General features: G+C 39.3%; 1 protein-coding gene across 1 annotated transcript in view; it reads left to right on the top strand.

Moving 5' to 3' along the window:
* fam13b (family with sequence similarity 13 member B) overlaps positions 1 to 17,603 on the top strand; it is a 72,500-nt gene that overhangs the window by 29,645 nt on the left and 25,252 nt on the right. Inside the window, exon 7 of the mRNA XM_070912907.1 lies at positions 7,432 to 7,559. Coding sequence (XP_070769008.1) covers positions 7,432 to 7,559 — 128 coding nt within the window. The remainder of the gene's footprint in view (positions 1 to 7,431; positions 7,560 to 17,603) is intronic.

Genomic DNA, 17,603 nt, shown 5'->3' with positions numbered 1-17,603 from the left:
TGTATTCTTATCTGATTTCTCCGCACTGCTGCTGTAAACTTGAGTCCATTATCTGTCATATCCTTTATTCAAGAAAAAAATCTAAGATTTTACAAAAAGCTCTGGCTTGTAAAAGAAAGCTAATTGGATTGTGAATGAAAATTAAAATTTTAACTTTAACTTTAATTTTATTGCCTGGCTTGTCAGATGAACGAAGATATAACATTACCAAGAGACAAAATGAGAGAAAGAGCAGAAGAAGAAGAAGGAGCAGACCGGGACAGCGAGAAAAAACTGTAAAGATCACTGTGTCTTATGTAAGAGATAGGGCAAAAAAAGTGGGTGGTTTAGAGAGGTAGAGGGAGGAAAAGCAGCCAGGGAGATGGGGGAGAAATGGCGAGAGTGCAGAGAGAAGAAGAAGAAAAAAGAAACAAAGGGAGGGAGAGATGGCGAGGGAGGGGAAGGATAAGAAAAGAAGCTGGTGATGATGTAACCATGCAACTCGCAGCTCCAGCCCCTGCACTACACCGGGGATGGCTCTCTGTGCGAACAAACCCTCATGAAGGGGATTATCTCCCACACACACACACACACACACACACACACACACAAAATGCTTTCACACAGGAAACACACATACTTCATGCTTTGAGTTAAGCCTGGTAGCTGATTTAAGAGTAAGTTCAAAATGCCTCACAGAGGTTAGTTTACAATTCAGATAAACTACAGTACAGTAATAATGGACAATGCAAACGTTGAGAAATGGACAGACGTAAAAGTTCAACAGAGAAGCACATGACAGATGGAGGGAATGAGAAAGAAGAAGACAGTTGTTGTGTTGTGGCATGTTTGGGCATAACTTTGAAACTCAATGATGGATCTAACAATAAGAAGTGCTACAGTAAGCTGAATTTTGGCTCGTTTGTCGGCAAAATGGGAGTAAGTTCAATTACTGTTTAGGTGAGATAGAGGCTGTGCTGAGGCTTGTTGTTGCTATGATGAAACCAGTGGGTGTGTTTGTTTTGATTCAGTGTTTGAAGATGTTTCGTAGTGCCAGGGTATCTGGACAGAGTAGGGAAAAAATAATTAAAATCAGAACTCCTGAATTGTTGGCCTATCTTGGCGCAAAGGCTGTTGGAGAGTCACACACATTTTTTTCAAATGCACACCTGCCAGAAAACATAGCGGTTATAATCAACCACATTGCATCCTGTGGCATGAGAAAGCAACATGTTTTGTTTTGACTCATACCTCTTAGAAATGGAGCAACAAGGCAGTACCAGTGTGTAGTGAAAATGAAAAATAAGCAGACCATCCCATCTTAATAATCTTGTATCTTTGTGTTTTCGAGGCCACGGTTGGCTTTTCTGTAGAGAAAACATGGCTTGTAGGCTTGATTTAACTTTCCACTGAATCACAGGCCTTTGCTTCTGAAGCCCCTTTCAAACGTTGCATCAATGTAATGGAAATTTCACACGTCGTTGTCATGTCTAAATAAGTCACCACGGTGTTCTTACTAGTTCGGGTCTCGGAACATTTCTGTGAAATTCCCAGCATTCACAAGTCTGAAGCCTGAGAGCCATTGTGTTAACATAAAGGCCACAGTCATAATCAGCGCAGCATACCCTATATTCTCTCCCTATATGTTGGATTCTCATCTAGTGTCCCTCTTGCTCATGACGGACATTAATTAAGGGTTCAATGACAAAATAGGTTTTCACATCCATCAGTGATGCAGCCTGTAAACACTCCTTACTTCATGCACCTCATTCTGTAAAGATCCTGTCATGTCTGAATTAATCCATAAGGACTATTAACATAATGGACACCCATGTCTGCATGAAGCCAGCAGTGTTACATATATCATGTTTGAAAAGGGCTTAAGTAGCAATGTCTCAAGCCTGCTGGCACAGTGTTGGATAGACTATCTGTTGTCTGTCTACTAGATTAATTAATCTCTTAATGACAGCCTTATTTTTTCCAGGTCTGTTAGTTTAACCTTACCAGATAAATGAATCAGGGCGTGTCCTATTTCTTCACCTCTGCTGACATAGTCAAGTGCTTCTGGAGCGGAGCCATGTTTCAGATGCCACTGTGGATGTATATATGTACCCTGGAGTATGGACATTAAGTAGAACAGGGTGAATGGAGTAATGTTACAAATACCAGAGGTTGTCACAACGTCCAGCAGCGGGGAACAGCCTATATAGGTTGGAGTATATACACTTATATGATCCTGTGACACAGTGATAAGCTGTTGAGTAATAACCTATTTACGTTGGAATCATTTAAGGAGGAGGTGATGGCCTAGTTGGACACTCGGGGAGATGTATAATATCTCATGTAGTGTGAATACACATTTACACATTCTTCACAGTGTTTAGAAATAAACAACCGCGCTTATGATTTATTTACTTTGACTGCGCTTTATGAGTGGTCGGAGAGAATATGTCTGTAAATCAGTTTCTAACACATTTGGAGGTAAGGATGAGAGAGAGATTACACAGCCCACTCACTGCAGGAACATTAGGCCAGAGGGCTTTTCTCCTGTGGTACAGCTGGAAGTAAATAGTACAGTCACACAGGCAAGAATGAGCGAGAACACACTGAGAGGAGAAGAAATTTAACAGTTTGGACCTTTAGACTAAGAGCCTTTTTTCAGTGCTCAAATTCTGCCCCTCAAATGCTAAGATGTTCCTTTTAAAAACTCCCAAGAAGAGTGCTTTCTGGTCTAAAATATGATCTCCTCCCAAGCTTAGATAGTGGTGTTTATTTCAGCTTAATTAGTTAGCTGTTGTAGTTAGTTATCCTCATCAGCCTTTTTTAGTGACATTCCTTCATCACACAAACTCAGTGTGATTAATGGTGCAGCAGGGCAGGTAGTGATTAGATTATTGAAGCGTTAATCATCATATATGATGGTGGACAGGCTTATTGACTGAATGGCTGTCAAGCAAAACTACAGTAGGTCAGCTTTTCTGCATCAGCCAGCACATGTCCCCGGTCCACTCTGTCAGAGAACAAATAAACATATTGATCACAGTGATTCGATTGTAAAACTTGTAGTGAATGCATTGCTTCTTCTGTATTTCCCCTTGTACACAAAACCACAGAACCAAGGCTGGGACCTCGTGTTTCTATTGTAAACAACGAAGGAAAAAATTAGAACCCTGCACTTATAGATACATAATTCCTGAATAGTCCAGCAACAGTCAGATCCTTCCCATGCAAGGTTTTCTTTAAAAAAAAAAAGGAAAAAGAAACCAACAGCAATAGCAGTCAAAAATAAAAAAGGAAAAATCCATAATTTCAAATTAAACTTTCACATGAGAGTTGATATCATAAGAGAAACCGTGAGTCAACTCATGCTCCCTGATATTTCAGCATCCCCTCCACAATTGCTAAGCTTTCTAAACAAGAAAAAGCTGTTTGTCTGCTTGGTGTTTTTCTCAATGTCAAACATGAAACCTGTGAAAAACATAGAAGGACAATGTATTGGCTGTATTGATGTTTATCTAACATCAGAACGAAGGAGGCACACAAAAGAGCCTTGAGAACCACAGATGTAGGCCACAGTTTGAGACTTGTAATGTCAGTCCCAGTCAGTTGTCATTGTTCAGTGTTCTTGGCCCACCAACACTTTAACTAATGATGTCAGTGGGGCTTGTTGTTTTCTCCGTTTTCTATCCCGAAACTCTGGACCGGACCGCTAAACCAGGGCCAAGATCAAGACCTTTTGTTCCAGGGCGCTCTCTGCCCTGTCTTTTCACCCACTCAGGCACACACACACACACACACACACTATACAGAGATGTACTCGTGTATCAGAAGCCTACGTAATACACAGAAACACTCACCAACGTCTTTTTTAACACTAATTTGTGAGTTAACATGATTTAAAATGCTCCACAGTTTTAAATAAGGGGATAATATTTTCGGCTCTATGAATGACCATTCCAGGTCATCCTGACAGGGGATTTAACAACTCTTATCCTTTAATATTGTTACGTCACCTCAAAGGCCTTCTGATAACTTACTCAGCAGAGCCTTGATCATAATTATCACACTGTTCACACTGTTTGAATGAACGCCTCCCAGGGGACAGTTATACATCGCTCATTATGTCAACTCATGCATTTTAATGGGTATACACGGGAGGACGTTTATATTTACGGAGATATCCACACTCATTTTTCCATATTGCAGTTCAGCAGCCTTGACAGTATATGCTCTTTGTAGTTGGTGTTTAATCCAAGGTTATATTCATGGCATTGTTCATTCATATTACTGGTGAATAGCTTTGAATGAATTTTACATGATGATAATGTAGACCAGACTATCAGTGAAGGTCATCAGGTCCCAGAATCCTGAACATTTTTATTCTGCCTATGAAATCCAGAACAATTTTACACAGAAAGAAAATTGATGTGGATGATGATGGCAAGAAGCTGTTTGTTTAATGACTCTCTTTAGATTATTTCTGTGGTGCTCTGTTTGATTTAATGGAGAGGTGATGTCCCCAACTGATAATCGTCTGTTGTTCAGTTGGGTGCATTTGAATAAATGCTGAATAATTGATTAAAACTATGATTAAAATTTCTTTTGGATTTATTTTTTAACCTGCGATGTTGCGGTTATATGATACTTGTCTAAAACCACTAAGCCACTTGAACGCCCCATGATTTAATTTTAACCTTTATTTTTGTGTATTAGTTGTAAGGGTGGAATGTCTATTATATCCACAGTTATGGCCCATTTATTTGTCTATTTGGATATCTGAAATTCAAAATATTACTCTTCAACGTTGAATTGTATATATCTTAACTTAAGTTATAAACTGGGGATTTAAATTTGAGTTATTACTGCCAGTGTTTGTACTGTATGACAGCAGCATCAGAGTGCACTTTTGTTCATATACACACAGCACACTAGGTGCAAAGGGGTTGTGTGAGAGTGAGAGGGTGTGGTGATAGATAATTATTTCTCAGCTTTTTTCACCATTTAGTCATTTAGTTAATATTTTACAGACACCTACACATAAAGATGCACCTCACAGTTGCAGCTTTGCTTGGCTGCACACCCACACAAAGGACATTTTCACTTCTGAGTTTAATTTTAGAAGCTCTTTAATGTACTGGTCATAAAGAAAATATATAAAATGGGACTGAAGCTGTCTAAACGTAGGCTTTCTTTACCTAATCACACACACACACACACACACACACACACACACACAGAGGAGTCTTGTGAGTCATCCTCCCTGATCTGCACATGTGACGATGCAAGAATTCCCTGACAGCCAATCGGAGCTCTTGGAACAGAGGTGTTGCCGTAGCAACGACACAGTGACAGCAGCAGATGGGGTTGCTATTGAGGAGAGTGAAGGAGAGAGGAAGAAAGAGAAAAGAAACCGTGGTACCAACAGAGAGATGGAGGGAAAGAAAGTCTCATGTTCCTTCCAGGGTTTTTCCCTGTTAAGTTTAAACTGACGCTTGTTGCATAAAACAGCACATGACAAAGCTTTTGTCACCAGGGTATACCTTGAATCACCAGTTTGTTGATTATGCTACAGAACAAATATGACATTTATTTAGAAAAAAGCACATATTACTTGAAATAACATCAACAAAAACAAAAAGAAAGGAGCTGTTTATTGTAAACTGCTGCTTAAGGATTTCTGTTTGCGTCTTGTTCTCATGCTGTCAGCTATCTGTACTATGAGGAGTTATTTCTGTCTACATATTTACCACCCTCCCTTTCTTCTCTCCAGAATCTATCTCTCTTCCCTTTTTCTCCTTCCTGTCTTCCATCTCACATTTACTGTCAGATTCATTATATCCTGCCCTCCATTGCTCCCTCCTTCTCTTCTCTCTGGCTCTCTCTACCTTCCTCTTCTTCACTCCCTCTATCTATTGAATTGGCCTTTTAAAACTGGAAAAATATATATTATGTTAAAGTTACAGAAAAAGGTGCATAATTTCACTAGATATATTAAGGTTTTAACTTCTGTGGCTTCAGTTGCAAAGAAAGAGTAACTGTTCCTGATTCACCCCATATTCTTTAAAAACAAAGTACTTCAAAATAGCAAATGAAGCATTTTTTCCAGCAACAAGTCTTATTTCTTTGATCTTCTTAACTCCTCACAACAAAGTTACAGATGCAAAAAATCAATACGAGATACTTCCCTTTCTCTACTCTGAGAGTGATTGTCACCAACGTGCATTTATATCAGGCTAATTGATTAATTAGTAAATGTTTTTGATTTTATGTTAAGCAGTAAAATAGCTGTAACAGTGTATCATTGTGGGCTTACTTTGCCTTATTGCATAATTTGTAATGTGACTGTCACACATGGGTACATTGCTAAGTCAACATGAAAATGATACATCACTTAACCCCACTTTAAACCCTCCATAACCCTCCATAACCCTCCCTCCCTCGTCTCGTTATTTTTAATTCTGTTTTTATCGCTCTGCTTACCACTCTATCTGTGGTGTCAATGTGTTCCTCATTAGCTTCATCTATATTTAGATGTCTTATGGAACACACTTTAATGTCTTGTTCCTCTCATGCACACACACACGTTGTATATGCGAACTTAGACTATCAACATCTTTCTTTGAATCTCTCTAACCCAAATTTTTTTTCCGTCTCCAGACACTAAAAGTCACAACTAAACTAAATAAAATGGTGACCAAGAGGGTAATTTTTTTATCAATATGATCTTTACATATTTACATAGTGTGGTGAATGGGAGTTATTACCGGTTACATGTAATCTCTACAAATTCAGAAGGTCAGAATCAATTGCGAATGTCCTTCTTTTTTTTTTTACTCAAAGACTTTACGAGCATAAGTTGATCTTATAAATCTGCTCGATACGACAACTTTAGTACCAAATTGGTTAAATTAAGTTTACTATGACCTTTTGTCCGCGTGAACGCAATCTTACTCTTGTTAATTCATAGAACTGAAGCCCTGGAACAGATACTATTATCCTCTTGGACTGGACTTCTTCATGGGGCTGTTAAATGTCAGTGTGAATAAAGGGCACATACATTTATAATATTTGCTCCTACTCCATTGCTAACTAAATGTTCTCTTACTACTTATATTCTTTAACTAGCATAGTTTATTTTTACTTTTGGCATGCGAGTATCTGCAGAGAATATAGGATTTTTATCTGAGCCTTTTTATTCTTTCTTAAAATCAGATAAAGTAATATAATTGTTTCACATTATTTCTTCTTATTATTATTATTTGAATATTAGCATGAATCACATTACCCTGTTTCAGATTAGAAATAACAATTTCACATTAGATTTGCCCAAGAGAAATCAATGTGTATTACCTTTTGTGCTATAACTAACAATGTCTTCACGTGCTTTTTCATCTCAATAACTGAATCCTTTTTAGTGGTAACCCTTTTTGTCCTTTATATTTCTGTCTTCAGATCACAGAACTGTTGGATGACGAGAGGTGTGAGGCAGAATGTGAGGAGCTGCCTCAGGATGGAGAGGAGGGTCCTGCCTCCTCTGACTCACCACAACACACACACACTGAAGACAGCCCCCCAGCCAGGTGAGACATAACTACTCTATCTTGTATTATTAGATAACAGACAGCCAATTAGATGTTCTTTCTTGGGTCTTCCTAGAATGGGGCTGACATATTGAGAGAGGGGATGACATCTCAAACTAGACTTAAAAACCAGGGCATTGCAGTGGTATGGTATTTTCCAGTAGTTCATCAGGGCAATCAGTGATTTGGTTGGTTTGTCATCTGCTGTTTTTCTCTGTCTGATTTACACAGCTCATGTTTGGTGTATTATTGAGTTATGATAACATCCCATCACTGTCTTGTGGCATTCATATATCTCTAAACTTGTTAGGATGTTTCATACATTTAGAGCTAATTTTCGCAATGATGAATTTTGATCATTTTGAACACTTTTTCAGTAGTTTAGCTCAGGGCTATGGTTACAAAGTACCCTTTTCAATAAAGCAAAATAAGTAAATGATTAAAATATAAGTGGACATTCATTACTGGCTAATGGCAGACACATAAAAGTGACTTATGCTTGGTGTTTCTTGGCATAGGAGAGGTCAGGGAAGTACATTACACTGCTCTCTTAGTACTGCTTATGTCATTGGGCAGACTATAAAGCTGTGCAGCCCCAAATAAGTTTGTCTGCTAGGGTCACCTCACCTGATTAGATATTGAACTTTAAGTGTTGTCTTTAACTGTGCCTTTTGTCAAATTATAAATACTGTAATCTCCAGAAGGTGATGGGAAGTAGTGAGAGCAACACTAGGCAATCTGACCACATATTAGTATTGTGTTAGTTAGCTGCAAAATAATGTAAATGTTGTAATAAATGTAAACTTTACATTAATACTTGATACAAACATTCACACTAGAACGTCATCTGCTCAGTTTCCACGGTCACAGTTGCAGCAGTTTCCATTTGGTCACACTAAAAGATGCTGAGCTTGTGTTCTGACCTGTTGATGTTCTGTAGCTGGTAACCAATCAGAAGAAAAAGGTCTTGACAAGGACACATGCAGACGCTCACGTACACGGGATAATGAGTCTCCCTGCGGACTGAAGGACGAGAGTTCAATCCCCCCACAGGGACATGAAGATCCTCTCAGGTTCTTCTGATCTGCTGATCTCCTTTTAAATTGACCACTGAGCACCCAGATTACTGTATATAGACACCTGCACATTTTACACCTTGTACTCTTAATCATCTAGCGTACAGGAACAGAGAGGGTGTATTGGTTAGTAGTGCACAAAGAAGATGATAGTGCTTATTATAAATATGTGTAGAGTCACTCACATGTTAGATTTAATGGGAGCGTAGACCAAACAAAAAAATATAAAACTCTTTAACCCCGGGACGGGAAGCACAGTTTTGAACAGTTAGTCCTGTTTGAATCAAACTATCACTTTATTATGTCTTCAGTACAGAGCACAGAACGACAGTATTTTGACTAAGTCTTTATCAGGGGTGTGAGCAAGTAAAGATTTGTTTATAAAGGACTTTTCAAAACTAGCTGCTTTACTATTAAACCATTTAGCATGGAATATGAAAGAGGCAGGACAGTAACAAACACAAGAGCAACAAAATAGGATTAACTAAACAAATAACATCAACGAAAGAAACATCAGTTAAGAAAGGCTGAGGAATAACAGTGAGTCTGTCAATTGAATAGGATGATCTGATAGTGACCTTATAACAAATTCCTCGCTGGCAGTGTGTACATCTCAAGTTTGTTCACAATAAATTAAGATAGAGTTATTATTTATATTGCAAATGGGCTTGTTATTTCCCAAATGAACGATTCATTTTCATGTGAAAACGAATAATCTCAACTCTTAAACCATCTACTTTTTGCAAAATGTTCTTTTTATCATTTAAATTGGCATGGATAACGGTCTCCAGACTACACAGTGGTTTATGCTCTGTATTACAGCCATGCTGCTGCACTCTATTATGGTGACATCGTTATTATTATTGCCATATAAGAGGCCACTTTATGTGTCCAATTTGTTTCAACTACTCTGTAATATCAGTTGTGTTTGAAGTACACAGTGTGAGTCTGCAAACTGCAGTTTGTCTCCTGTCCCATTGACAGAGACTTGATGTGGAGACCTCAGTTTGTTTCGGATCTAGACTCATGGTCTTTTAAACCAGGCATTTTGTAAAAACCTGTGTTCATTCAGCTCTGTGTTCACTGCGTTGCCCTAGTTTCTCAGTAGCTCACTACCTGGTAGATAAAGACAAAGTTGTAAAGCAGCGTAGGACAATAAATCAGTCTACTGTGATTCTTTACAGCACTCACTGGGCGTGTGTGTGTGTGTGCGTGTGTGTCAGGGTCATGCTGCTCGTCTTGTCCTACTGGCCTTTAAGATGATTACAGACAGTAATCCATAATCCACACACACACACTCACAGTTTCTTACACTAAACACACAGCACTATGTCACTCACTGTAACACAGAGACAAAGGCATACACAAATGTTGGCCCCATAGTCGACCTGTTAACATTTTTAACATGCTGCCGGGATGCTGCCGTCCCATTTTAAGCCGACTGCCAAGGTTCAACAATCTATGTTATGATACATAAGGTCGTAGATAACAGAAAAGTTCAGGCTGCTATGTGTGTCATCTGTGTGTCTAAGTAGTTAATACATTGTTTGTGGGGCAACACAAAAGGATTCCTCTGTGTGTGTTTGTGTGTTGGTGTGTGTGTGTTTCACTGGAGGAAGGCTTTAGGCGGCAGCTATTGTCCATTGGTACTCAGCGTGCACTCGAAGCTTTAATCATTACTGATGAAGGTGCACGGGGGGTTACATGCAGCAAATTATTTAAAAGTCTCATGTGATTGTTTTAGTTGGTGTTAATTCTCTTTTAGTTGTGGCTAGCCTGCAGCCATCGTCCCTGTGACCTTGTCTAACCTCAGTGTCTGGTCTGGGGGATTATTGCTGCATCTGTAGACCCTGGAGTCGGCAGCCTATACCACGAAGCCATTTGAATAATGTAGAACCAGAGTTTTAGGGAATACATCTGTTTAAATTGCTAAAAGTATGGCACTCTGACTTCTTTTAAAGCCAACCACCCCCTCATTGCTCAACTGGCCTAAAATTATAAGAAATAAAAAATAAATATGATTACTTTCTGTGTTTTATGTGGAAACTTATTTTAGTTCATGTAACACATACACACATGCAACAAACCTTATTCCAGCACAAACTACGGAGAGTTATTAACAACATTTGTAGAAGAATTGCACCGATAATGGATCACCGTTCTGATCCTGTGAACGTACAAAAAAAGAGGCTGGCTTAAGGAATTGTATTTTATTCTCAGATTTTTTTAGGTCCGGACACATAGACACATAATGACCAACAATAATGATACCTGGTCATGTTTTTTGCTTATTTTCAATATTGATCATCCTGAGAAAATGCTCTGAAGTCCGAGTTGAAATATTCAAACTGCTTCTTTGGTCCAACCAACAATCCAATACCAACACATACTCAGTACATTACAATAGAACACAAGTTTAAGAAAATCCATTTGAATAGTGGGAAATTATCAGAATTGTTGTTTATTAATTGTTTTAGCCATATTAAAGATTTTAGTTGAAGATAATTTTGCCTCTTTGTGTCACATCCTGTTAATTTCTGAAACATTTTACAAACCCACCGTTTCAAAATGTTGAATAACGTGTGATTGTCAGTTTAAATACAAAGACCGTGTCATGGAAAATCAGTTGGGGGTGTTTTGATTTTTATCATTTTGTGTCTTGTATCTCAGGTTGTCAATCTTCCTGTTCATTCCTACAGAACGTATCGTCTCAAAATGTCACTAAAGTAATTATAACCTTCAGTACTGTATTGAAGATTTTGATGAGTCAGTGTACATGTGCATGTTTTACTCAAAATGACTTGACTGTTTTGAGAATAGCTCACTGTCTCATGTGTACATCAGTTATTCTTTGACACATAACTGGTTGTGACAGCTCTGAAAGAGAGAAAGTTCCCGTCTAGTGACTCAACATTAACTGTGGGTGAGTTGTTTGTCTAGCACTTGACAGACAGGGAAGTCTGTCCTCTGTGGCTGTTGCAGTGCTCCCTTAATAGACTCTGGCAGCCAACACACTCACATACACACACCGTACATGCTGACAGCCTCTGCTCATTTTAAATCTATATATATAATCCCTGGTATTTCTCCTCTGATCTCTCTTCTTCCCCCGTCACTACTTCCCTCCTTCTCTACTCTGCTTATATCCTCTCTCACCCTGTCGAAAGTATTTTTCTTGAGGCCACTGAAGTATCCTGGCAGGCTGCTGAAGAGGGCTCCCGCCATGCACTCCTGGCCCCGGTGAGGAGGAGCAGAGCGGGAGGGAGGGATGGATTAATGGAGGGAACGGAGAATCAGAGGGCAGAGGAGGCCATTGAGAGGCTGGGAGAATTGAAAAGTGTCCCTGCTTGTGAACGATTTATTGATTTTCAGTCTGGGTGAAAACGCAATATCCGACCTCAGGAGGGAAAAGGTCAAACCAGAAGATAGCATCTAAACACATTATAAAACACTTGTCTTCAGTTTTGTCCTCCAGTTAGAGCCTTCCTGCCTTCATTCTTGCCAGTCATTCCTCACTGTTACAAACATCATACCATCCTAGCATGACTGACGTATGTAGCGTCTCGTGTTGCAGATAACCAGTGTTGTACTTCTTAAAGAGGCTCTCTGTGAATCCCCCTGTAGGATTTTGTTCCTGTTATTTTTATGTGGCTGTGGAAATGATTTATATCCCAGTAGGCGTCTTTGTAAAGAAGCCTTTTGGCTATTTGACAAAAGATTATGGAAGTATATCTAATAAACTCTTGGTCACTCGTTAATTTGAGGCTTGTCAGATATGAGAGCGGAGGCATGCCAACAGTTCTCGTCACCCATCTGCGCCGCTCTTATGTTTTGAAAATAAACAAGACAAAAAACTTTGGCCATAGTTCTGACACTTCTATGCATCGACAAACCTCAAAAGAAGAGGGTTGTGTGAACCTCCTAAACTTGGGCATCACAAAATGTCACTCTGGCCAGTGTATTCTGCGTCATTTCATGTCGTGTTTGATTGGTTGCCAAAGCTCCAAACGACCTTTCAATGAGCAACCAATGCAAAGTCAACTGTCCAAAACGTAAGATGAGAGCAGCTTGTGATGGACAAAAAGAAAGAAAAAGCTGTCTGGCATCCAAACTGTCCTTGATCGCTGCGTTCTTACTTGTCTTCTTCTCCAGAGGAGGATAATTTAGTGCCTTCTTTTGTGGAAAAAGGAACACATATTTTAACAGAAGTAGTCTTTCCAGCGCTTTCTTGGTACTCAGAGCATGTTGGCCCCCCACCTTGTGGTGACCCTATTCTCCTTTTGGTTTTTCTTTAGTGTTGTAACTTGCATGCAGCTGAGCAGTGCCCTGTCCCATACTTTACATATTCATGGCAAGTGTATGACGTGTGTAACAGGTCTGCATGACCTACACATGGACATATATACAGTATATAGGCCAGTACACAAGTATCAGCTGTTGTGTGCATATTTTGGAGTTTTGACCTAGTTCATTGATCCACTTTTTCTTGTGGAAATAATACTGGCACAAAAACTGGTGGACCAAGTGTTTTGTTTTAGTTTTATATATTCTGACCAAAATATTGTGCAAAATATTAAAAGTTACACAATGAAACCTTTTTATTGTACAGTATTTGATTAGATCTCTATAATTTGCCTAAATAAACCTGTACATCCACTTAATTTGCCCAATTTAAATCCTGTTCTATAGTGTAGGTAGTTCTATGCACACAGGAAGTGATAAATCAAAGATTTAGGATTATAATATGAAACAGTTTCTGAAGCAAGCAAGGTAGCTCAAACCCCACAGCTGGAAGCTGATTGAATAATGTGTCCCTGAATGCACCTGCAGGGAGAGTTTTTAAAACAGTCCCTGTCTACTTTATATGTTAACACTGCATAATAATGTGTATAGGAAAGATTACAAACGGCTTACTTCAATAATTAACCATTGTATGGTCCATCCAAAACTCAAAGCATTAATTCTTATTTATTGCGATTAGATATATAAAGTCGTCAATACAATTGGATTCATCAGTAATTACTGTTGAAAACTTTCCTGCAGTTTGTCTTACTTCATGCCCTCCTTTCCCTGCTTTCCTCACCCTTCACTCCCTGATTGTGTCGAGGCCTGGCCGTAATGTAATATGATATGCTAACTGACCTAGATAGCACCACTCACCATGTGCACTATCAGTTCTCACCCACAGTCCTGGTACAGATGTCCTGTCTGGCTTTCTAAGGAGCGGTCACGTTCCTAAATCGTCACGGAAAAAAATATTTATTTTGATTGTCACTCCACACGCTGCTGCTGAAGCCTCTTTGTGTCAACATGATCCCACTGTAGTTGTAGCTTTGTTTTAGTCACAGAAGGTAAACTTTGACATTAGAGTTTGGCAGAATCAATAATGATACCAGGGACGACAAATCAACACCAAACCATGGCCAAATCTAGTTAATAATTCATGAGCAAAGTTGAAAACATTTTTAACTTAATTTCCTCGAGGGATTTCTGGAGTGCAGACAGTAACTTTTAGACTAAAAAGTAACAGAATTCAAAATGAAACTACTTGAGGAAGTCGGGGACTATTGGGGAATTTTACAAATCAGTCACTTTCAACCACACATTGTCCCGCAGTGGATTTTAGTTAGTTTCAGTTGTTTGTTGTATTACATTGTTATTTTTATAATGTACCATGTTCATGGAAAGTACTTGTTTCTGATCATTGGCAGGTGTCAAAAATGGTCTAACAGGTCAGTGGTTGAACAACTGCAATAAATAAGTGCACAAGGTACATTAAATCGCAGGTATCTACTGCAGCTGGGGCTGCAACTAACAATGTTTTTCATTATAATTTCTGTCGATTATTTTCTAGCAAAGAAATATAAAAACAATTGTCAAGAAATGCCCATCCCAAGATTCCAGATCTCAAGGGGTGAAGTCTTCAGATTGCTTGTTTTGTCCGATTAACAGTCCAAAGATATTTAATTTGCAACTATGAAAAATGGATTAAAGCAGCAAATCCTCATATTATAATCGCTGGAACTGGCAAAATGCTCTATGTTTTTGCTTGATAAACAACTCGATTATTATAATTATTATAAATTGTTGGCAATTAATTTTCTGCCCAATGGATTAATCATTTTGGCTACATTAGCAACAGTTCTTGCTCACAGTTAAACTATCTCTTATGGGTAAAACAGAACTAACATGGGTTGTCTACAAATAAACTGTACACTGTATCAGGACACCTCCTCGTGTATTATCGCTTACTGAGAAACCAGAGCCTCTTCTGGAAACTATGTTCCACTATAGATATAACATGCCAACATAACATCAATACATTTTGTGGATGTTTTTTACCTTACGGTTTAATTTTTGAAAAACAAAAGAACAGCAGCGCATTGTATCTTCCTCCCAGTGTGGCATCTGATCAGCCCAAACTGTAATTTTGTACGTGTAGTCATTTTTCTTGGTATGTTTTGCTTAAAAAGAGTCACATTGTCTTGAATCAAAGTCCAGCCAAATCGAGCCATTGTGCGGTTGTTTGTATAATATTGACTTATTTTTATGTATAATATTGACTTTTACTCGGCAATTCATCCCATTTCTTATGTGAATTCACTGTTCAAATATTTGTTTAACATGACGTATGAGTTTGGGCATTTAGACTGGTGGTTTAGTGGGCTCCATGCCACTAAGGCTCTCGGGCAAAGATTTCTTTAACTGCACATAACAAATCTTGTCCATTGCTCTTCCACAGTGAGATGCAAAGCATTTCTGAAAGCCATGACTTGCATTTTAAAATGGTATTGTGTTGTAATTTTTGTGAAAAAAACAGACTTATTAGTTAAAAGGTTGATTTGGTTTAGATTGGAACAGCTCATCTTTCAGTCAAGTATTCTTTAGTCACTCATCTGAAGTCTCGTCCTGACACACACAAACATCATGAAGACAAAAGGAAATAACCTACTTTCCTTGATAGTGATATGTGAGTGCTTTCATTCAGTCATGATTATCAGTGTTGCCCAGCGTCATCACACATACAGTGTAGACTCAGATATAACTGTGAAATGCACATTGATAGCGTTTGAATACTCCTTTCTCTGTTGCTGTCTTCCTCCCTCCTTTCCTCCCCCTTTTGTTTGTGTCCATATTTGTCCCTGTGTCCCGTCATACCCTCCTCCCTCTCTTTCTCTCCCTCTCTCCGATCAGATCTTTATATCTCACTGTCACTCCTCTCATCCCTTTGTGATCAATAATATGATAAATATATTAATGTTCATGATTGTCTAAGAAGCTGAGGAAGGGCTCACAGGTGTGTGTCTGTCTGTGATTACGTGTACATTTCTGTGTGTGTGTGTGTGTGTGTGTGTGTGTGTGTGTGTGTGTGTGTGTGTGTGTGTGTGTGTGTGTGTGTGTGTGTGTGTGTGTGCACGCCATTACACAGCCCACTGGGCTGGCTGTAATAACTGCTGAGTTTATAGTCACCACTGAGTGGAGCAAAAAAACCAAACCCCCTCCCTCTGTCTGCCTCATGATTGGCTCGCTGAAGTCTTTCCCTTTTTACGATTGGCTGCCAACTTCAGCCCCTCCCACCCTATTGGTCCTCCTGGGGTTGTTGCCTGGTTACATCAGAAGCTCATATATTTGAGCAGAGCTCTGGATGTTTACTGCAGCACTTTTACAGACAGAGTGCAGAGTGAGACAACCTCTCTCACTAACACACACTCATTCAAGAACACACACACAGCGGTTCAGAAGACACCACATAATGCACCCAGGCGATACCCTGGCTCTGCTGCTAAACCTGCTGGTACTGACGCTGACGCCTCAAAGCGCACAACTGGGATAACCTTCCCACTGGATACAAGGCCGACCTGCAGACCCAGCCGATACTGAAAGAGAAGAGAGACTGAGAGTCAGAACAAGCCGAACAGCTGGATCCTGCTCCTGCAGGAGATGTGTCAAGGGTTACCAAGCAAGAAGAAGAAAGAGGCAGAAATCGTGCTGAGTTTGGTTAAAAGTGAAGCTGACTTCTCTACGGGAGTTGAAAAATAAAAAACAGACAGGTCTTTAATAACCTTTGTGTTAGCTTGCTGACCGCAGGAGAGAAGAAGAAGAGACACAACAGAGAAACTGACAAACAGCCTACCAGACGTACAAGACAGCCGTCACTCTGAAAAACAGACAGACTGGATCCACTGACATAAAACACCCAAAACTAAACAAAAAGGACAGATCACAGTGAGAGAAAACACAGCTGGAAAAATGAGAATGGCCTGTGACATTCTGCTGCAGAGGTAAACATCGGGGTTATGTAACTCCGCTAGTCTGACTGGGATGAATGAATGAACGGATTGACGAGAAAGCAAATCTGGGGTTGGATGATAGATGAATGAATGAACGAGCACTGGAGGGTGAAAGAGAAGGAAATGGGAGCGAGACATTGGATGAATGGACTGATTAACAAAAGCTTGAAGAATTAATCAACTTGTAAATGCTGAAATGAATTAGTGGAAACCATATTGAGTGATTTAAAACCTTTTTTTTTTTAATATGAATGGAAGAATGGAGGGAAATGAGGTTGGATTGTGTTTCTTGCTCATTGTTTTGTTACCAGGGGGAGATGAAAGAGAATAGAGAGACATGGGGAAGTCTGTCTTTTCTGTCACAGGAATAGAAACAGCAGAAGAAGAAGAGAAAGGGGTCATGGCATTACTTAAGAGCTCATATTGCGCTGTGCAATCTAAGTATGGAGAAAGCAGGGAGGCCTGGCTGAGAATGTGTCAGCATTTTGCTGCATGGAGGGACAGAAAATGGCAGTCGTCCCCTATTGATAAGCATTTTGTCAAATTAAGGCTCCATTAATTAAATATATCTGAGGCACATATGTTTAGCAAGTAGCTGCACTAATACTCGGAGGAAATCGCAGTTGTTGTCAGATTCTGTTTGTTCATAACATTATTGAGCACCAAAGTACCTAAAG

The sequence above is a fragment of the Enoplosus armatus genome, chromosome 10 (genome assembly GCF_043641665.1).
Source record: "Enoplosus armatus isolate fEnoArm2 chromosome 10, fEnoArm2.hap1, whole genome shotgun sequence".
NCBI lineage: Eukaryota > Metazoa > Chordata > Actinopteri > Centrarchiformes > Enoplosidae > Enoplosus > Enoplosus armatus.
This window is presented reverse-complemented; position numbering and strand designations above follow the sequence as displayed.